Source organism: Hylobates moloch, unplaced genomic scaffold, assembly GCF_009828535.3.
Source record: "Hylobates moloch isolate HMO894 unplaced genomic scaffold, HMol_V3 SCAFFOLD_6, whole genome shotgun sequence".
NCBI classification, from domain to species: Eukaryota; Metazoa; Chordata; class Mammalia; order Primates; family Hylobatidae; genus Hylobates; species Hylobates moloch.
This window is the reverse complement of record NW_026652281.1, coordinates 144,380,734-144,402,539: the sequence shown is the minus strand read 5'-3', so window position 1 is coordinate 144,402,539 and position 21,806 is coordinate 144,380,734. Positions and strand designations below refer to the sequence as shown.

The 21,806-nt window shown below is 42.1% G+C and overlaps 1 protein-coding gene across 3 annotated transcripts in view; it reads right to left on the bottom strand.

Annotated features, from left to right (window-relative positions):
* The window catches only part of TENM2 (teneurin transmembrane protein 2), a 1,386,931-nt gene that overhangs the window by 961,734 nt on the left and 403,391 nt on the right, over nt 1–21,806 (bottom strand). For all 3 annotated transcript variants that reach the window (XM_032158572.2, XM_032158571.2, XM_058440114.1), the window contains one exon: nt 17,934–18,233. In XM_032158572.2, coding sequence (XP_032014463.1) covers nt 17,934–18,159 — 226 coding nt within the window. In that variant the 5' untranslated portion in view covers nt 18,160–18,233. The remainder of the gene's footprint in view (nt 1–17,933; nt 18,234–21,806) is intronic.

Below are 21,806 nucleotides of genomic sequence, written 5' to 3'. Positions count from 1 at the left end.
CAAAGGGGACACGTCTCTTCTGTGGACCCAAAACTCCAGCGCTGGTCATGGACTCGGGAAGGCAGCCTTCCCTTGGTGTTTAATCACTGCAGGGACACTCTGATTATTCACCCATGTTTCAGAGGTGTCAGACCACGCAGGGACACCTGCCTTGGTCCTTCACCCTTAGTGGCAAGTCCCGCTTTTCTCGGGGAGGAGCAAGAACCACAACCCCTTCTCTCCATGTCAATACCCCTCTCCACTTTTCTGGGGGGTAAGAACCCCCCAACCCCTTCTCCTTCACCCTTAGTGGCAAGTACCACTTTTCTGGGGGCAAGAACCCCCGATCCCTTATTTCTGTGCCCTGACCCCTTATCTCTGCACCCCGATGCCTTATTTCCATGCCCCGACCCCTTATCTCTGCACCCGATCCCTTATTTCCATGCCCCGACCTCTTATCTCTGCGCCCTGATCCCTTATTTCCATGCCCGACCTCTTATCTCTGTGCCCTGATCCCTTATTTCCACACCCCAACCCCTTTCCCGCCTTTCTGGAGAGTAAGAACCCCCAAACCCCTTCCCTCCGTGTCTCTACTCTCTTTTCTCTGGGCTTGCCTCCTTCACTATGGGCAAGCTTCCACCCTCCATTCCTCCTTCTTCTCCCTTAGCCTGTGTTCTTAAAAATCTAAAACCTCTTCAACTCAAGCCTGACCTAAAACCTAAATGCCTTATTTTCTTCTACAATGCCACTTGACCCCAATATAAACTCGACAGTAGTTCCAAATAGCCAGAAAATGGCACTTTCCATTTTTCCATCCTACAAGATCTAAATAATTGTCATAAAATAGGCAAACGGTCTGAGGTGCCTGATGTCCAGGCATTCTTTTACACATCAGTCCCTCCATAGTCTCTGTTCCCAATGCAACTTGTCCCATATCTTCCTTCTTTCCCTCCCACCTGTCCCCTCAGTCCCAACCCCAAGCATCGTAAGTCTTTCTAATATTCCTTTTCTACAGACCCATCTGACCTCTCCCCTCCTTGCTAGGCTGAGCTAGGTCCCAATTCTTCCTCAGCCTCCACTCCTCCACCCTATAATCCTTTTATCACCTACCCTCCTCACACCTGGTCCAGCTTACCGTTTTGTTCTGTGACTAGCCCTCCCCCACCTGCCCAGCAATTTACTCTTTAAAAGGTGGCTGGAGCTAAATGCATAGTCAAGGTTAATGCTCCTTTTACTTTATCCCAAATCAGATAGCTTTTAGGCTCTTTTTCATCAAATATAAAAATCCAGCCCAGTTCATGGCTCATTTGGCAGCAACCCTGAGATGCTTTACAGCCCTAGACCCTAAAAGGTCAAAAGGCTGTCTTATTCTCAAAATACATTTTATTACCCAATCTGCTCCCGACATTAAATAAAACTCCAAAAATTAAATTCCAGCCCTCAAACCCCACAACAGGACTTAATTAACCTCATCTTCAAGGTGTACAATAATAGAGTAGAGGCAGCCACGTAGCAACATATTTCTGAGTTGCAATTCCTTGCCTCCACTGTGAGACAAACCCCAGCCACATCTCCAGCACACAAGAACTTCCAAAAGCCTAAACCGCAGTGGCCAGGCATTCCTCCAGAACTGCCTCCCCCAGGAACTTGCTACGAGTGCCAGAAATCTGGCCACCAGACCAAGGAATGCCCGCAGCCCAGGATTCCTTCTAAGCCACGTCCCATCTGTGCGGGACCCCACTGAAAATCAGACTGTTCAACTCACCTGGCAGCCACTCCCAGAGCCCCTGGAACTCTGACCCAAGGCTCTCTGACTGACTCCTTCGCAGATCTTCTTGGCTTAGCGGCTGAAGACTGAGGCTGCCCGATTGCCTCGGAAGCCCCCTAGACCATCACAGACGCCGAGCTTCAGGTAACTCTCACAGTGGAAAGTAAGTCCGTCCCCTTCTTAATCTATAAGGAGACTACCCACTTCACATTACCTTCTTTTCAAGGGCTTATTTCCCTTGCCTCCATAACTGTTGTAGGTATTGACAGCCAGGTTTCTAAACCTCATAAAACTCCCCAACTCTGGTGCCAACTTAGACAATACTCTTTTAAGCACTCCTTTTTAGTTATCCCTACCTGCCCAGTTCCCTTATTAGGCTGAGACACTTTAACTTAATTATCTGCTCCCCTGAACTACTCCTGGGAAGTAGCCACACCTCATTGCCGCCTTTTCCCCCAGTTCAAAGCCTCCTTCACATCCTCCCCTTGTATCTCCCCACCTTAACCCACAAGTATAAGACACCTCTACTCCCTCCTTAGCGACCGATCATGCACCCCTTACCATCCCATTAAAACCTAATCACTCTTACCCCACTCAATGCCAATATCCCATCCCATGGCATGCTTTAAAAGGATTAGAGCCTGTTATCACTCGCCTGTTACAGCATGGTATTTTAAAGCCTATAACCTCTCCTTACAATTCCCCCATTTTACCTGTCCTAAAACCAGACAAGACTTACAGGTTAGTTCAGGATCTACGCCTTATCAACCAAATTGTTTTGCCTATCCACCCCATGGTGCCAAACCCATATACTCACCTATCCTCAATACCTCCCTCTACAACCCATTATTCTGTTCTGGATCTTCATCCCAGCCTCTCTTCGCTTTCACTTGAACTGACCCTGACACCCATTAGGCTCAGCAAATTATGTAGGCTGTACTGCCGCAAGGCTTCACAGACAGCCCCCTTTAGTTCAGTCAAGCCCAAATTTCATCCTCATCTGTTACCTATCTCGGCATAATTCTCATAAAAACACACGTGCTCTCCCGGCTGATCGTGTCCGACTAATCTCCCAAACCTCAGTTCCTTACAAAACAACAACTCCTTTCCTTCCTAGGCATGGTTAGCGTGGTCAGAATTCTTACACAAGAGCCAGGACCGCACCCTGTAGCCTTTCTGTCCAAACAACTTGACCTTACTGTTTTAGCCTAGCCCTCATGTCTGCGTGCAGCAGCTGCCGCTGCTTTAATACTTCTAAAGGCCCTAAAAAATCACAAACTATGTTCAACTCACTCTCTACATTTCTTGTAACTTCCAAAATCTATTTTCTTCCTCCCACCTGATACATATTTTCTGCTCCCCGGCTCCTTCAGCTGTACTCACTCTTTGTTGAGTCTCCCACAATTACCATTGTTCCTGGCCCGGACTTCAATCCAGCCTCCCACATTATTCCAGATACCGCACCTGACCCTCATGACTGCATCTCTCTGATCCACCTGACGTTCACCCCATTTCCCCATATTTCCTTCTTTCCTGTTCCTCACCCTGATCACGCTTGATTTATTGATGGCAGTTCCACCAGGCCTAATAGCCACATACCAGCAAAGGCAGGCTATGCTATAGTACAAGCCACTAGCCCGCCTCTTAGAACCTCTCATTTCCTTTCCATCGTGGAAATCTATCCTCAAGGAAATAACTTCTCAGTGTTCCATCTGCTATTCTACTACTTCTCAAGGATTATTCAGGCCCCCTCCCTTCCCTACACATCAGGCTCTAGGATTTGCCCCCACCCAGGACTGGCAAATCAGCTTTACTTAACATGCCCTGCGTCAGATAACTAAAATACCTCTTAGTCTAGGTAGACACTTTCACTGGATAGGTAGAGGTCTTTCCTACAGGGTCTGAGAAGGCCACCGCAGTCATTTCTTCCCTTCTGTCAGACATAATTCCTCAGTTTAGCCTTCCTACCTCTATACAGTCTGATAACAGACCAGACTTTATTAGCCAAATCAGCCAAGCAGTTTTTCAGGCTCTTGGTATTCAGTGAAACCTTTATATCCCTTACGGTCCTCCATCTTCAGGAAAGGTAGAACGGACTAAAGGTCTTTTAAAAACACACCTCACCAAGCTCAGCCACCAACTTAAAAAGGACTGGACAATACTTTTACCACTTTCCCTTCTCAGAATTCAGGCCTGTCCTCGGAATGCTACAGGGTACAGCCCATTTGAGCTCCTGTATGGACGCTCCTTTTTATGAAGCCCCAGTCTCAGCCCAGACACCAGACCAACTTGGACTGTGCCCCCAAAAACTTGTCATCCCTACTATCTTCTGTCTAGTCATACTCCTATTCACCGTTCTCAACTACTCATACATGCCCTGCTCTTGTTTACACTGCCAGTTTACACTGTTTCTCCAAGCCAGCATAACTGATACCTCCTGGTGCTATCCTCAAACTGCCACTCTTAACTCTAAAAGTAAATAAATAATCTTTGCTGGCAGGACTATGCTGAATCTCCTTAGGCACTCTCTAATTAGATGCCCTGGGTCCTCCCAATTCTTAGACCTTTAATACCTGTTTTTCTCCTTCTCTTATTCCATTTGGTTTTCCAATTCATACAAAACCATATCCAGGCCATCACCAATAATTCTAAATGACAAATGTTTCTTCTAACAACCCCACAATATCACCCCTTACCACAAAACCTTCCTTCAGCTTAATCTCTCCCACTCTAGGTTCCCACGCCCCCCCAATCCCACTCGAAGCAGCCCTGAGAAACATTGCCCATTATCTCTCCATACCACCCCCAAAAACTTTCCCCATCTCAACATTTTACCACTATTTCATTTTATTTTTCTTATTAATATAAGAAGACAGGAATGTCAGGCCTCTGAGCCAACGCTAAGCCATCATATCCCCTGTGGCCTGCAGGTACACATCCAGATGGCCGGTTCCTGCCTTCACTGATGACATTCCACCACAAAAGAAATGAAAATGGCCTGTTCCTGCCTTAACTGATGACATTATCTTGTGAAATTCCTTCTCCTGACTCATCCTGGCTCAAAAGCTCCCCTACTGAGCACCTTGTGAACCCCACTCCTGCCCGCCAGAGAACCCCCCTTTGACTGTAATTTTCCTTTACCTACTCAAATCTTATAAAACGGCTCCACCCCATCTCCCTTCACTGACTCTCTTTTTGGACTCAGCCCGCCTGCACCCAGGTGAAATAAACAGCCTTGTTGCTCACACAAAGCCTGTTTGGTGGCCTCTTCACACGGACGTGCATGAAACCCACTATTTTAACACAATCTTTCCCTACTGACTTCATCTTTCAACATAAATGTAACTTGATCATTTTCTTCCAATAGTAGGTCCAAATTCATCATTACTGCTTTGACTTTGAAGACGTTGGATCAATTAACATAATCAATTGTTACCTGTTACATTCCAAGCCAGGTACTCAAATTAAGACCTCACTTTTAATGTTTGACACAATGTGGGCTGAGAAGCAGGGGTGCCAGAAGAATCAGTCCACCTGCTTCTTCTGGCTCAGAAACAAGGAGATGGACTGTGGCACCAAGGGCCTGCAATGCCTAATACACCAGCAAATGATTACTCGATAGTGCTTTAGAAACACTACATAATGAGCTTCGGTTACGTTGCATTTATTAACCCAAACCCTTGAAGAATCAAAAGACTCTATTATGAGCTTCTGAGTGAAAAGTGAGATTCTAAGTCGCTATGCTAAGTATGAGGTCCCGTAAGCTTGAAATGTCATCAGTTACCAAAGAAATATTATAGCCTATAGAGTATGTCCTTTTGCACTCAAATCCCTTGAGACATTTTATTTATATAAAGATATGGTTTTAAAAAATGCTGATGCCTGGGTCCTCCCTGCCACAGATTGGGATTTAATTGGTCTTGGGTGAGACTAGGACATGCAGACTTTTCAAAACTCCCCAGGAGAGTCCAGTGAGTCACCACTGGTCTAGAAACAAAAATGACGTGGACTGTGGCCACAGTCATTGTCCCCTTACCGCTCAGCTAGGACAACTCCACTTTGCTGTAGCGTCCCTGCTGTTCAGTCTCTGGGTTTGTGAAGCAGAAAGTGTTAACTGGGTCAGCTCTTTGCAGAGCTTTTGCAGGGCAGACAAATGGAGTCAGAGTGCAAGCATTAAATGAAATGTCACTGTAAACTAGGAAGAATTTGAACCCAAGGCTGTCAGGCAAACAGGGGTCTTTTGACAGCTGTTGGTGTCACCTGAACTTGCAGTCATTTTGAGAGGGATTTGTTTGGCCTATGGATACTTACCCTGCAGTTGACTGGATTTTATTTATTTATTTTCTTTCTTTATTTTTTTTTTGAGGACATTAAAGTAGTATGCCTCCCTTCCATCAATGTTCCAGTTGCAGCCAATACGTCCATTGAAACTAATTTAACTCACTGGAACTACTCTCTAAATAAATTCACCATTTTGGTTGAAAGTGCTACAAACAAATTCAGTGCTTTCGTTCCCCGTACATGGATCAGACTTTAAGTGCACAAGGACAGAAGGAGAGGCACATATTATGAGGTGGCAGTGGACATGTGGGAATTTGAAAGAAAGTGCTTCAGACTATTTTTAAACTGAAATGTATCCCACTGGGACTGCAATTCCCCAGTGCTGACTATTGATAAATCAGGGTGAACACAAAGAGGCTTCATATTTTGTGGGTCTGGCCAAAGAAAAAGATCTGGGAAAGGAAGGAGAATCACAGATTTAGTTGAGTGAGAATGCATCAGAGCCCGTCTGACTTTTCTCTGTGTTTTGTGTTTTTTTTCTTCCCCCCAACCCCGCCCCATTCTTGAAAAGATTTTTCTGTCTTGGAGAAAATGCATTAAACATAATGCTGATAGTAACTTTGGTAAAATATTCCAAATGTTATAAAAGTCTGTTGGACCTTATTAAATAAGTCTATATTGCACTTATTTTTAATATTGTGGTACACACTCAGTATTTGTTCTGATCACTCCCAGCAGAGATTTATTACTAAAGTAGATCTGACTTGAGGTTGAGTGGAAAGGAAGGCAGTCAGTGCAGGAGGAATATTGAGTAACTTGGTGGTGTGAGAGAGTTTGGCTGCAGCAGAGAAAAAGGGAGCTTGTGAGATGTGCATGCCAATTAAGGTGCTCAAGAAATGAACATGTATTCATTTCGAGTACACACTATCCCCCTCCTCTTCATATGTCCCTAGGGATTCTTCTGGAATTGCCAGAGCTGAAAATTAAATTATAAACCTAAAACATGACATTGAAAATGTAATGTCTCCTTTGATAATATCAGTGTGATGATTCATCATTGGGTGGGGCAGCGCCACTCCTGGACACAGATTGTAAAGCACGGTAAGGCTGATCCTGGCAATTCTTCCATCTCTCACTGTGCAGTTTTCCCAAAGGTTCTGGTCAGAAAGGCATCCCTGCACAGATCACATATGCACCGAAGACCTCCTATACATACCGCAGAGTAGACAGTTGCAGAGACATAATTGCAACATGTGGCACCAGCCAAGAAAAGCTGATAATATTGCATCACCAATAATCAGAAAAAGGAACTGTTAGTGCAACTCAACATGCTAGTGTCAGAGTAAATGGCAGAAAACTTGCAAGTTGGCATTTCAAAACATGAGGTTTGATATTGTCATGCTGGACAGACATACCATCCACATTTTCTAAGTGGAGTCTGTTTCCGAGCTGTGCTTTCCATTTTTCTCATTAGAACAGGAAACAAGCCACTAAAAAGAACAAATTCTCTGGTAGTTGCATCTATGAGTCAGAGCACAAAACTGCACAGCCCTTTGTTTATTTTCCTATTCATAGGAGTCATAGAATCCATGTGCTATGTATGCTGAGTCACTCATCAGGAGAATAATAACAACAATAACAACCCATTAAGGGCTATAAAAATTCAGAGGGCAGAAAGATTCACCAAAGATGTGAACCACAGGTCACACCCTGTGGGATGAATAGGTTTGGAATAGGCAGAGAGGTATTCCACAAGAAAAAAATAGACATAGGAAGATCCGTGATATTTTTGCAATAGTGAGAGCTTTCAGAGGTTTGGCATATAAAATAAAGGCCTGAGAGGAATAGGACTGGTGTAAGACAGAAGGCAGAAACGGGGCCTGTGGCAAACTGAAATGTGAATAGACTGGCACTTGATTCAAAATTCTGAAGAAATCCATAGGCCAAATAAAACCTATCTAGGGGCCAAATATGCCCTATGTACATTAATTTTGTGGCCTCTGATTTAGGGGACAAAAAGGAGGTCAACTCTGAGTGGTGGGATGGGGAACAAAACTCGCACTGTGGAATGACAGGTCAAGTTTGCACTGAGTGAATAGCACATGTAAAGGAAATTGAGGTGTTCTTTTTTTCCCCCAACTGTTTCACAGGATTTTCTTCCCTTTCCTATTCCTTGAGTACCTGCATTGTCATGTGAACTTCTTATTTCCTCTTCCTTGTACGTTTTTTTCTCAGATGATCATACCAAGTCCCATGAAATTATTAGCTGTCAACTGCTAAATCTTTATCCAGCTCAAGCCTCTCTCCAGAATTTCAAGACTGGACAGCCACAGCCTATTAGACATCTGCATATGGACAGCCTACAGGATACCTCCAATTCAAAAGGTTGACAGTTACCTATCCCATCTAACCCACAAACCAGGCCATCCTCTGTCTCAAGCCCTGAGGATTGATGCTAACATCTTGTCAGTTGCCATAGCCAGAAACTGCAGGGATGTCCTTGACTTTTCTTTTTTCGCTTAGCCTGCTTGCCCCATCAGTTTCCAGAAAGTATTGTTTCTATCTTCCAAACATACTCAGCTTTGCAAATAAAGTTACCATTGGCAGGGATAAAACACACACTCAGTTGAACATACACACACACACACACACACACACACACACACACACACACAGAACTCACATCTACTTGGAGTCTCTTATTTATTTAGTCCATGATAGAGAACAAACAATGGTATCATGGTCCACACAGAGAAGGGGCAGATGCAGATGCAGCATAATCTCTTCTCTATTTTTTCCTTGCGTGGGATCCATATGAAGTGCTCTGTAGCTGGTGCTACCCTTTGCATAGGCAGGAATCTAACAAATTAAAAAAAAATCCAAATTTTTGTTGCAACACTATAATTTTTTTTTTTTTCCCGAGTCAGAGTCTCGCTCTGTCGCCCAGGCTGGAGTGCAGTGGCGCAATCTCGGCTCACTGCAAGCTCTGCCTCCCGGGTTCACGCCATTCTCCTGCCTCAGCCTCTCCGAGTAGCTGGGACTACAGGCGCCCGCCACCACGCCCGGCTAATTTTTTGTATTTTTAGTAGAGACGGGGTTTCACCGTGGTCTCGATCTCCTGACCTCGTGATCCGCCCGCCTCGGCCTCCCAAAGTGCTGGGATTACAAGCGTGAGCCACCGCGCCCGGCCACAACACTATAATTTTTATACTTAGGTTTATGTCCAATATTCCAGAAGAATTTGAACTAACAATCTATGTACTTCCACTTAAGGGGTTATTTACAAGCATTGACCTTTCCTGGCTCTTTAAGTAAACTCAGCATCAGAAAGGCAATATTCTCTTTGCAGGAGAAAAAAGCAGTCAATGCCCAGGAGTCTCAGAACAGTATATCTGCCTCTGCTTTTAAGGTATCCTAAAAAGCCAACAATCAGGGGCCGGGTGCGGTGGCTCATGCCTGTAATCTCAGCACTTCGGAAGGCCGAGGCAGGTGGATCACCTAAGGTCAGGAGTTCAAGACCAGCCTGACCAACATGGAAAAACCCCGTCTCTACTAAAAAATACAAAAATATATATATATATATATATATATATATATATATATATATATATTAGCCGGACATGGTGACGCATCCCTGTAATGCCAGCTACTTGGAAGGCTGAGGCAGGAGAATCGCTTGAACCTGGGAGGCAGAGGTTGCGGTGAGCAGAGATTGCACCATTGCACTCCAGCCTGGGCAACAAGAGTGAAACTCTGCCTAAAAAAAATAAAAAATAAAAAAAAAGCCAACAATCTTTTCATCTCAACAACATTTCTCAAACAATCTCTGCTATCCTAGATCAGGCCACCAGGCTCCCTTGCTTAGATGAAGATATAACCTCTAACTACCATCCTTCCTCTCTCCACAAGCTGAAACCAGCACTGTCTCCCTGAAATGTCTTCATGACTGTTTCTCTCTGCCACTCTAGCTCATCCAACCTACACTTCTTTGACATCCTTGGAGCAACAAAATGTGGTCACGTCTGGGCCTTTGCACATGCCATGACTCTTGCCTGAACACTGTCTTGCCTCTTTGATTGTCCGACCCCCTCCCCATCCCTCAAACGTATGCAGGAATGCCACAATTTCTAGGATGCCATTCCGGACACGAATCTGGGTTAAAGGTCTCTCCGAAACTATCCAATGTTTTCCCTTTTATAGTGTTTTTTATGTGGTACCTAGTTACATATCTGTTATATCTTACCATTTTAAAACTGCCAGGCTCTGTGAGGTTAGAAACCATGTTTACCTTTTTTTATTGTGGTGTCCCACAAATTGCAGTTGCCTTTTAGGAACCCCTGCAATATTTTTGAATCAATTTGAGGGAAGTGGGAAAAGTAAGGCCATGTTTTTAAAACTCAAAACTATCCATGTTATGGAAAACATGCCAGAGGAAAGAATTAGGGAAGGAGGTGATTGAAATGCTCAAGGAGTTGTCCAGTGTTGAAATGTTGGAAGCTGCCCATGGAATAAGAAACTTGAAACTGAGATAAATGATGCAGGAATAATAGGTGTGATTTGGTAAACATCAATATAAAGAATCAAGAAAAAAGAGGTTGGGAAGACTTTATCTAAAATGCAAGGCTGTGATACCATTCCCCAAAGCTGAGAAATGAAAAATGGAAACAAATTTTGAGGGAAAGACAAATTTCCTACTTGGATATGTAAAGATAAAATATTCCAAGGACCAGTAGCAAAGTGGATGTGAAGCTTATAATATGGTTTGGCTGTGTCCCTACTCAAATCTCACCTTGAATTGTGGCTCCCATAATCCCCATGTATGATGGGAGGGACCTGGTGGGAGGTAATTGAATCATGGGGGTAAGTTTTCCCATGCTGTTCTCATGATAGTGAATAAGTCTCATGAGATTTGATGGTTTTATAAAGGGCAGTTCCTCTGCACACGTGCTCTTCCCTGCCGCCACATAAGATGTGCCTTTGCTCCTCTTTTGCCTTCTACCATGATTGTGAGGCCTCCCAGCCATGTGGAACTGTTAAGTCCATTAAACCTCTTTTTCCTTATAAATTACCCAGTCTCAGGTATGTCTTTATTAGCAGCATGAGAATGGACCAATACAGCCTAGAAAGACTACAGAAAGGAAGCCTTAAACTTCAGCCTCACTAGCATGAGGAGCATTTGTTATCAGGCCAGTTAGTGTTTACCGTCTACTGCAGTTATCAGAGTCTTTCTTTCCTCTGCGGAATTTATTCCATCAGGTTTAGGAGGCACTCACTGTAAGCTATCTCCAAGCACAGGATAAACCTACGTCCAAGACATGGCCAGCTACAGCCATAAAATGGTAGACATAGGTATCATCAGCATGTGTCCCATGCCAGGCCAGCCTGAATAGCTACCTGGAGAATATTCTGCTGAAAATAGCAAAATAAACCCCAAACAGATACATAAACAAGGAACTCTTTCCAGTGATGTTACCAAATGAGAAAATGTGAGATTGGGGGTAATCAGCAGACATCTTCGAAGAGATCTCTCTGAAGACTAAAGCCAATATATGAGAATGAGAATCTTGTGAGAGATGATAAGTGTGAGGGCAGATGCATTCTTAGATTACTGGTGATGTCAGCCAAAACATTATCATTTCGAGTGAGCTAATTTGAACTGGGATACTATCATTTGTAAATGAAAAAGCTTTTAGAAGTAGAAATAGTGACCACTGAAGTCATATGAATAAGAGTGTTCTAAAGAAAGTGCCATGGAAAAGAGTATAGGATTAGGGTGAAACTCTGAGGAATTTCCACTGAGAAAGAGCAGGAAAAGGAAGGTAATTCAAAGAAAGTTAGATACAAAGTTGAATGCAGAATTGATAATAGATAATTACTGGGAGGATAACAGTTGGGCAAACATGAAGATAGTTGCCAAATGGCTAAAGTTATTGAAAAATATAGACATATTCCTAGAAGGGTAGTAAGCATCAACAATGAAACTCCACAACATTGACTCTCTGACATAGACTCCAAATTATTGCTCATGAAGTGATGAAAATGAATTAATTTTATCCAGCATTTATATGGATTAAATCTACTCTTAAACTCATTTCTGAAATACGTATGCATTTACATGCCATAAAATGCACACCTAAAAAAAAGTGTTTGTATCCTACGACACTAACTTAGAGCAGTTTTTCCAATCTATTTTTTTTTGACTTGTAAAATTGTCTGACTAGCAACTCTCTTACAGTGTGTTGGCATCAGTTGACAGTTGGTAGATAGTATCTTTCATTCCTATCTAAAAATAGGAAAATAATGTATGAGTTATGTTCATCTTTGGGAACAAAATGTATGGTGGATAGAGAGTCAGACACACTCTATCAACAAGCTGGAAAAAAGTTCTGAGTTTGAAAATGTCAGAATTTTTGCAAGTCACGGGAAACGAATCAAGAAGAAAGAAAAATTTTTTTTGTACCAAAGTATTATTAGGGTTGGAGAGCAAGTGATCTCCACTTCTGCTGCTAGTAGGGTTAAAATGACAATAACTGTAATGATAACTACTAGCACTTATTAAAAGAAAGATAATGTCCAGATCATAATAAATACACAATTGTAAGAAATAAACCCAATAACTATATATGGTAGAGCTTTTACAAACGGAGAAAATGAGACTCAGTCTCTGTTCTAGAATTTGATCAAGATCACACTAACGGCACCCATCAGCACTGGGATATGGACAAAGTTGAACTCCAGAGTCTTCATTCATTACTCTTTTCCCATGTGCCTCCCATATAAAACAACAAGGATTCAAGTTATCCAGCTAAAAAGATAACATTGAAAGGTTGTAGATTCTCTTTTTCTAAGGATATTTTTTAAAAAAGAAGAAAACAATACAGCCAAAGAATAGAAGGCATTGTGTTATTCTTAGTTGAGTTATGAAAAGAAGTCCTACCTGGAAGTGGGAAAATAGACGGAAAGCAATCTGCTCAACGTACATTTCAGCCTTCAAAATATTGACCACAGGAACTCTTGAACTTTACCAACATCTACAAGGTATTCTTTGTAGGTAAATTAAAGTGCTGAGGTTTTCAAACTAGAAGAACGTTTGAATTATTGTTTAGGTATAGTGGAAAAAATGGCTATTTTAAGACAATGGCATAGAAAGAAATGTTTACAGTTTCCAAAGTATTCCCACAATTATTGTATAAGTTAATTGAATCATTGCAGGTAATACTCTAGCTCACTAGAGGTTCATGAGTTTTCAGCTCACTAACACTGTTTAAATGTACATTATGCCAAATTATACAGAGCAAAAGTTATTGCCCAAATTATTTTAAAGATCATAGGAGCAAGAATTAGTTTATGGAGTACCAAAACCAAACCTAGCCTAAAATGTGTATGTGTGTTTATTTTTGTTGACATGCTTTTTAAAGCACATCAAATAGTTGGTAGGATTTATTCCTTTGCTCTAACTGATTGAGAGAACTGATGCAAGCATACTTTCAAAAATTCAATCTTCCCCCAATTTTTTCTTTGACCTTGACCTAGACAGCCAGCCTGAGGTACAGAGAAAGAATTCAATCTTGGCCCCCTCTCGAGAGACTTGAACTGCTAACTGGAAAGAAGCACTTTTTGAGGAATAAGAGGGCTGGCTGAACTCTCTGGCCCACTGGGCCTTGGTTAGCACAGAAACAAGTCAGTTCTGCTTACCTAAGCAATATCATTTAGATAGTGACACCTTTCTTGGTTAGTGTTCCAGGTTAAGAATTTGTGCAAAAAGGTGATGACCATAAAGGAGGGCATAGAATCAGCGCTGACAGCCCAGTACACATCCCTACAGTCGAAATGTTTTCCTACAGTGGTGGTTGGTAGAGGGTATTGTAGGCAGGAATGCTTCTGGAGAGTCAGGAATGATTGTGAGATGGAGGTGAATGGATGAGAACAGGAATTAGATCAGCAGGGCTGGGAGCTGGTGGTGAACATTATATGTTCAATCAATACTATTAACTACAGTTCCTGTATCATTAAGAAAGATTTAAAGGTATGGATTCTTAAAAAACTTAGAAAGTGAATTTCATAGATCCTTCCCAGCCTTTGACTAAGGATTAAATGATATTTTTGTTTGTTTACTTATTTTTTTGAGAGGTGATGAAACACATTGGTTTAAGACACAGGTCTTGAATACAGCCCCTTAGGTTTGAAGCCTATCTCCGGCTCTTTCCATGTTTTCAACTTTGGATGACTTATTTAATCTCTCTCTGACTCAGTTTCCTAATAAGTAAACAAGGGAGTGATAGTACCCACCTCGCAAAGCTGTCATGCGCATTAACTGAGTTAATGCAAGCAAAATGCTTAGATTGGCTCCTGACACAAACTACTCAACAAACGTTCGCCATTATTCTTTTCTTTTTTTTTTTTTTTTGAGACCGGAATCTCGCTCTGTCGCCCAGGCTGGAGTGCAATGGCGTTATCTCGGCTCACGGCAAGCTCCACCTCCCAGGTTCACGCCATTCTCCTGCCTCAGCCTCCCGAGTAGCTGGGACTACAGGCGCCCGCCACCACGCCCAGCTAATTTTTTGTATTTTTAGTAGAGACGGGGTTTCACCGTGTTAGCCAGGATGGTCTCCATCTCTTGACCTCCTGATCCGCCCACCTTGGCCTCCCAAAGTGCTGGGATTACAGGCGTGAGCCACCACACCCGGCCTGTTCGCCATTATTCTTTTGTCATTGTTATTATTGTTGTTTGTTTAATGTACCTGAAAACCATGTAGTAATACTGATGAAACACAGAATGCAGAGCAGAGTCCCAGGCACATACACATGCAAAAGCAGAATTCACGTCCAACTCTAGACTCCTAAGCCCCAGGAGAATGTCTTGTATATCACACTGCTCTTCACCCTAACTCCGGGGTCCAAAAAAAAAAGACAAGCTTGTACAAACTGCCTGGGAACTTGGCCGACCTTCATTATTCAAAGTGGCATCTATTTCACAGGTTGGACTAGGGCTGGGTCTGACCAGGGATCAGACCACTGCTCACTTTTGTCAGGTGCATTAGCTTTCAGACCACTAGGATGCTATTTAGTGCAGGATTAGTCATTTACTAATTACTAATTACTCCAGTGGCCACAGACCGAAGGTCAGCAATTTTCTTCCTTCACACCAGGAGGATCCGGCATAATAGAGGCCAGACAGGTGATTTGCATACTCAAGAGAAGAAGCCACAATAGAAGAAGGCAGAGGAGGATTCTGTGTTGAAAGCAAGCAAAGATGGGCACAATTTGACCGGAGCTTCTGTAAATTTCTCATGGGAACACCTGGCTCATTTCTCCTGCTGGGAGATGGCAGGTTCTTGCATCTGATACTTGAGTGGGCCAGCTGGGGTAACTGGACAAGGTCTGACTCTGAGCCCGCATCACTTTCACTGGCTGGCAATTCTTTTCCACCCTGAGCATCTGTAGAGTCATTCAACTGTGTTTGCAAAACTTGGTTGTATGTGAGAAGTGTGTTTGTTTTATGATCAGTGTCTTGGGTTTTAAATAAGAATACTGCAGGAGATGATCCCACTATGATCCTTGTTAATGTACCTCTAGGCTAATAAGTACGGAGATGATCCTGCTCTTTGATTTCATGAATAAGAAAATAAAATGGGAAATGCATGACATTTAAAAAAATTATTGTTATTACTGAGTGTAAAATTTATTTTAACCCTCTCTGTAGTGGCTAAGTTTCAAGCTGAATGTACTGCTTGCCAGACTGTATCTCCTGTTCCTCCTCTCCTTAAATATGTGCTTATTTACTTCCTGCAGAGTTCAATTTTAGAACCCATCAAAGTAGATCCACTCAGACTCTGACTACATTTTCATGCATAAATTCATAGATGTCTTCAGAAGGAATTGCACTTGCATATGCAAATACCTTCTGATGCTTTTTATTTCTACTTTTGGCCTGCACAGTTTTTAATTCATTCAAACACATTACACAAACAAATATGGGCTCAATAACAACATGCGGCATGTGTGAATTGTTAATTGCAAAGCTATGAGTTTGATATGGCCAAGCAACCTCCATTATTATCAATGGAGGCGAAGAAGACTAAACAGGAAGAATAAAGGTATATTTGAAAATAAAATCCCAGTCCTTGGTTTTATTTTATGTAAATATTAATAAAGGAAAAGGTGACAGGCCGATCCATAATTCAACAATAATCTGGAATCTACATCTCAGTGCACAATGATCCAGAAGCCAGGATGCACTTTTAATAAGACTTAGGAGGAAGAGTGAACATTTCAGCACAGAATTATGAGACACAAAAACGTAGGCAGGAACAACATAAATGAGACAAAAACTACAGCAGAGAATGAAAGGCTTTCAACCACGTTGAACGTGCATCACCTTTCAAAATATCTGAGTCTCGTGTTAGTGCAGCTCTGGGAAACAACAGAGAGGTGTCCCAATTTTGTTATATTGGAAATGTAAGCTCTCTCTCAGTTCATTAAGCCATGATTCTTCATATTTTTTTTCCAACTGCCACTACCTGCAATTTGGGGAATGGTGAGGACTTAACAAAGCAAAAACACTTGTTGAAGTTACAGATCAAAGGCATTTGATCCAGAGCAATTTTCAAGCAGCCTCTGCCCCCATTTTCTCATGGAGGAGGATCAGCATGTGTTTCATTTACATGAAGATAACTCAGAAAATAAGAAGGAAGATTAAATAAAAATTGTATCCTGCAAGAGTTATAATGGCAATGGAAACACAATTCTAACAGTTTCTCTGTTGATTTATTTTTTCAATCCTATGTTAAATATAAAAGCTGAAGCTAGGCTAAACCAGGACTGTATACAAAGATGTTATCTAGAACAACCTCTGGATTGTAGATTTATAAACCGTGGGCATAGTGCTAATTAATAACATATATATACACATGCACATTTTGTAATAAACAAAAAATAGTAAAAAGTGGTTTAAGGAAGCTGAGAAACCAGGACTAGAATTCCAAGCTATTTCATTAGAAATTAAACCCATTGCAACGTTTACTCCCAAGGACATGGAACAAGAAATAAAGAATCAGTGTTATAAAACAAATGAAGCAATAAGCTAGCAGAGCAGGGCTTAGCCCTTTGGCGCTGGCAGAGTGACCCTTCCCGAGGCATTCGGTACAGTTTTGTGCATTTGCTTGTAATTTTGCTGAGCCGTCAATGTAAATTGCACACATGGCGAGGCTGGTACTAGTAAGACATGGAGCTAGAGAGTGAGCTTTGTCACACCACCTCTCAGCACTGCTTTGCTTTATTCTACGTGTTGACGCATTTACAGCAACCCTGGAGAAGTGATAACAGAACTCTTCATAAATATTGGACATGAAGAGAGTGCCAACTGTTAGTGCTTGGGAGAAAAATATTCTCCTCCCAAAAGAAATCAAAACAGTATAAGAAAAGGAAAATTAAGGCTTGGGGAAAGTAGGAGGGATAATTACATCAGTGGAATTGGAAAATAACATACATGTGGCCACCTATGCTCTGAAACACAAAAAGAGAAATGTATCACTCAGAATTAACATCATATTCTAGTAGAGGGAAAAGGGTGTATTATTATACACTATTTCAAAGATTATTTAACCAAGATACACCATTTGTTCAAGGAGAATCTAAGTGAGAAACCCAACGTGAAAAGGAATAGAAATTTGAGGCTTGTAAGTGGACTATGAGGAGAATAGTTTTGAGAAACCACAGATAATCTTAGATTTCTCAGGATAGAGATTCACCATGGTATTAGGAATGTCCTTTATGGAACCAAGAGTCTACTGTAGGGGACATCTGTCAAAAACCACCACGGTGGATCTCCAAAAGCAGCCATCAACCATGTAAATCAAGTAAGTTAGACAGTTGAGAGCCAATCAGCAGGGGAAACCCTACAAACCTTGTCTAGGAAACTCATCTGACTCCCGGTGGACGAGGTCTGTGACTCGGTTTCCATAGTGCATCCTGCTGTCATGGTCATAGGCCTTCAGAGTCTCACTGGAGCTGTAGGATTTCTGTGTGGGCACGCGGCAGTCCTCACTGTCCAGAGAGGAGCTTGTGTAGCGACACTCTTTGCCACAGCGTCCTCTGGTCAAAGAGCGGTGTCGCCGGTCCTTTACATCCATTATTCCAGATACAGCAGAATGCTGATGTTTTCAGAAAAGTCAGGCCTGACTTTTGGCACTTGTCACTTTGCCACCTAAAAACATAGAAGAAAAAAACCAAGACTGTGATTACAAGAAATGCTCCCTTCAGTTCTGATTCATGCTCTGACTCAGACGAAAACATGAACATGCAGACTTGGTCCGCCCTGCACAATCTCTTTTGCAAAAGTTTAATGTAAACTAAACAATCAGCCTAAATAGAAGAACTCGATACAGTAAATTAATTTTCTTGCTGTTTAATAGATTTGGAAAAAAATAGTAACAACAAATACTCATCTTTTGATTTTTTTGTATGCACAGATGACATGATAAGTCTGTCACTCTAATGCAAGATCTTACTATGAAGCAATTCAAAGCCAAATTGATTTTATCCTTCTTTAATTACACTCTCTCTATGCTATAGAAGGCTTGGGTAGAAAACAAATACCACCAACCACCCCCCCCACCAAAAAAAAATAAACAAAAGGCAAAGAAAGGTACGGCAGCAGATTTGAGCATAAGGCATAAATACGTGCTATTAATACTTTGTAGTGATACCAAGTCACATTCAACTAACATAACATTTCCTAGCTATGTCTGGAAAATAAGAATAAAAGTCGTTCTCAACATGCAAACAATCTTTCTCCAATTTCTTCAACGAGCTTTTGGCAAACTCCCAGTTTTTGCTCCCTTGCAGATCTGTGTCTAGGACACACCTGGTTACTTCTTCTGCCCAGTCACCCACCAACATGATAACTGCTGACAGGCAGTCTTACTGGCACAACCACCTGATAATCACCACAAGCCATTCTGTCACCTTCATTGCTGGGATACCCACTATAGAACAGAAAAAAAAAATGAGGAAGATTACCAAGTACAGTAGGAAAGCTGAAGGGAAGGAACCTCTCTAACATATGAACTGGCAACCAGGGAGCCCCACAGTCTGGCATTTGACACCCTCAGACTGGAAGTGTATGCCAAACATCACTCAGAAAACACTCGCCTTCTGCTTAGCAAATATGACCAAAATGCTTAGGCGCCTCCAAGTTCCAAATCATAGGCTCTTATTGATTTCATTTGCCATGCAAAATAGCATAGACCACAGGGCCAGGACCTGGACAGAATGGACAAATAAGAATTTTAATTAAAATGGAAAATGCAACCCAGAGCCAGGGCAATGATTTTTCTCCAGGCTACTGTTGCTCACTGCCTCCTCAATATGTCAGGAAATACTTGGGGAGCAGATCTGTAGTTTCGAACCCCTCTGCTCTTCCTTGGCTATTTTACCACACTACAATAAGATAGCTATGCACAGCAATGTGGATGACATTTGCCTGCAGACACCAGAAGCCAAGTAGCCCCTCCCTTGGTTTTTCACACCAGGAGTTCTTCTAGATCTCAGGGACCCCCCCAATCTATACTATGTGTACACTTTATCAAATATTGCCTGTAATTGTGGACAATTTTGTTTGATAATTGGCAATGACAAAGAGGGTACGATTTGGTGGGCGCAGTGGCTCATGTCTGTAACTTTGGGAGGCCGAGGCGGGTGGATCGAGGTTAGGAGTTCAAGACCAGCCTGGCCAACATAGTGAAACCCTGTTTCTACTGAAAATACAAAAAATAGTTAGCTGGGAGTTGTGGCAGGCACCTACAATCCCAGCTACTCGGGAGGCTGAGGCAGGAGAATTGCTGGAACCCGGGAGGCAGAGGTTGCAATGAGCTGAGATCTGCCATTGCACTCCAGCCTGGATAACAAGCGCAAAACTCCATCTGAAACAAAAAAGAGGGTACGAATATTATGCTCTTCAAGCACAGTCTTGGTGCTGCCTCAGTTGCTCATAAGAAAGCACAAGCAGTAGCTAGCTTGCTGGACTCTAGAGTCTCTCACTCATCAAGTTCAGAAGTGCCTTTGAGAGTCATGACCCCAGGACCTGCTTAGAGGACATTAAGTAGTGTTTTTGAATGTCAGTTTTTGCTGTGGCATAGTTAGTTCAAGTGTCTCCACATTAAGGCAATTTTTAGATGCCCAAATCCCCTTCCCTAACTTCTAACATTCAATTTCAACATTTTGGAATCTGCAGGTTATTTAAGAGCATGGCCATTGAAGTCTTAATTAGATGCCAGTCCTACCATAACCACTGGTGAGGCAGAGTCCTTGTCAAAATTATTCCTGGTCTTTTGAACTCAGTTTCTCAATCAGTTGAAATAGAAAATAATAGTATCTACTTCACAGAGTTTTTGTAGAAAATAATAGTATCTACTTCACAGAGTTTTTGTAAAAATTAAAACATACATGGTGGTAAAATTCCTAATATACTATCTAACACATCATAGGGGCTCAATTAAAATTAGTTTTTATTCTCCTCTGAATGATTTTAAAAATGTTTTTTTCTTAGCTAAGGAGTTACAGACTTGCGTAAGACAGAGGAGGAAGATGATGATATAAATCCCTGAAATTCACAGTTCTAATAATAAATCCTAATTCTTAAGCTAGGCTCCAATAAAGGAAGACTTTCAGCATCTACTAAAAGAATATAAGACTGTGTGCACCAACACTGAGGAGCCACAGGTGGTTTTATGGGGGAGTTGAGTATTTAGGGTCAATTTTATGATTTTCTTCTCTCTTGCTTCACTGTTAGTTTTTAATTTCAATATCTTCAGTGTTCCTGACTCATGAAATCCTATCTTCTCTAATTTGCATTGTGCTTGGGAAAGTAGACTGACTTTCTACATATGTGTGTGTGCTTTTATTTTTTAAATCATGCTCAGAGTGGGAGCTTAAAGGCTTATAACTTTTTTTTTTTTTTGAGATGGAGTTTTGCTCTTGTTGCCCAGGTTGGAGTACAGTGGCATGATCTCAGCTCACTACATCCTCTGCCTCCTGGATTCAAGCGAATTCTCCTGCCTCAGCCTCCCAAGTAGCTGGGATTACAGGTACCCACCACCACACTCGGCTAATTTCTTGTATTTTTAGTAGAGACAGGGTTTCACCATGTTGGCCAGGCTGGTCTTGAACTCCTGACCTCAGGTGATCTGCTTGCCTCGGCCCCCCAAAGTGCTGGGATTACAGGCATGAGCCACTGTGCCCGGCCTCAAGGCTTATAATCTATTAATAAAGTTCAAGAACTTTAGCGTTTGGACATGTTGACATCTAATGTGGTTGCTCAGAGATCTTTTCCTAATAAATTTCTCTTTCTTGGCTCTGCCCTTGATAGTTAAGTTTGTCAGCAATATCACTTCTGGATAAATGATGGAAAATTATATATAATGAGGTAAAAATTCACAAATCTCAGTCAGAGAAACTAAATTTCTTAAGGAGCTAGGCAGAGCTCACAGACTGTTGGCAAATAGACATTTTGCATTTAGCCTGCCTGTTACTTAAAAATTGATTGTCGGCCAGATGCGGTGGCTCACGTCTATAATCCCAACACTTTGGGAGGCCGAGGAGGGTGGATAACGAGATTAGGAGTTCAAGACCAGCCTGGCCAAGATGATGAAATCCCGTCTCTACTAAAAATACAAAAACAAACAAACAAAAAAATAGCCAGGTGTGGTGGCAGGTGCCTGTAATCCCAGCTACCCAAGATGCTGAGGAAGAGAATTGCTTGAACCTGGAAAGCAGAAGT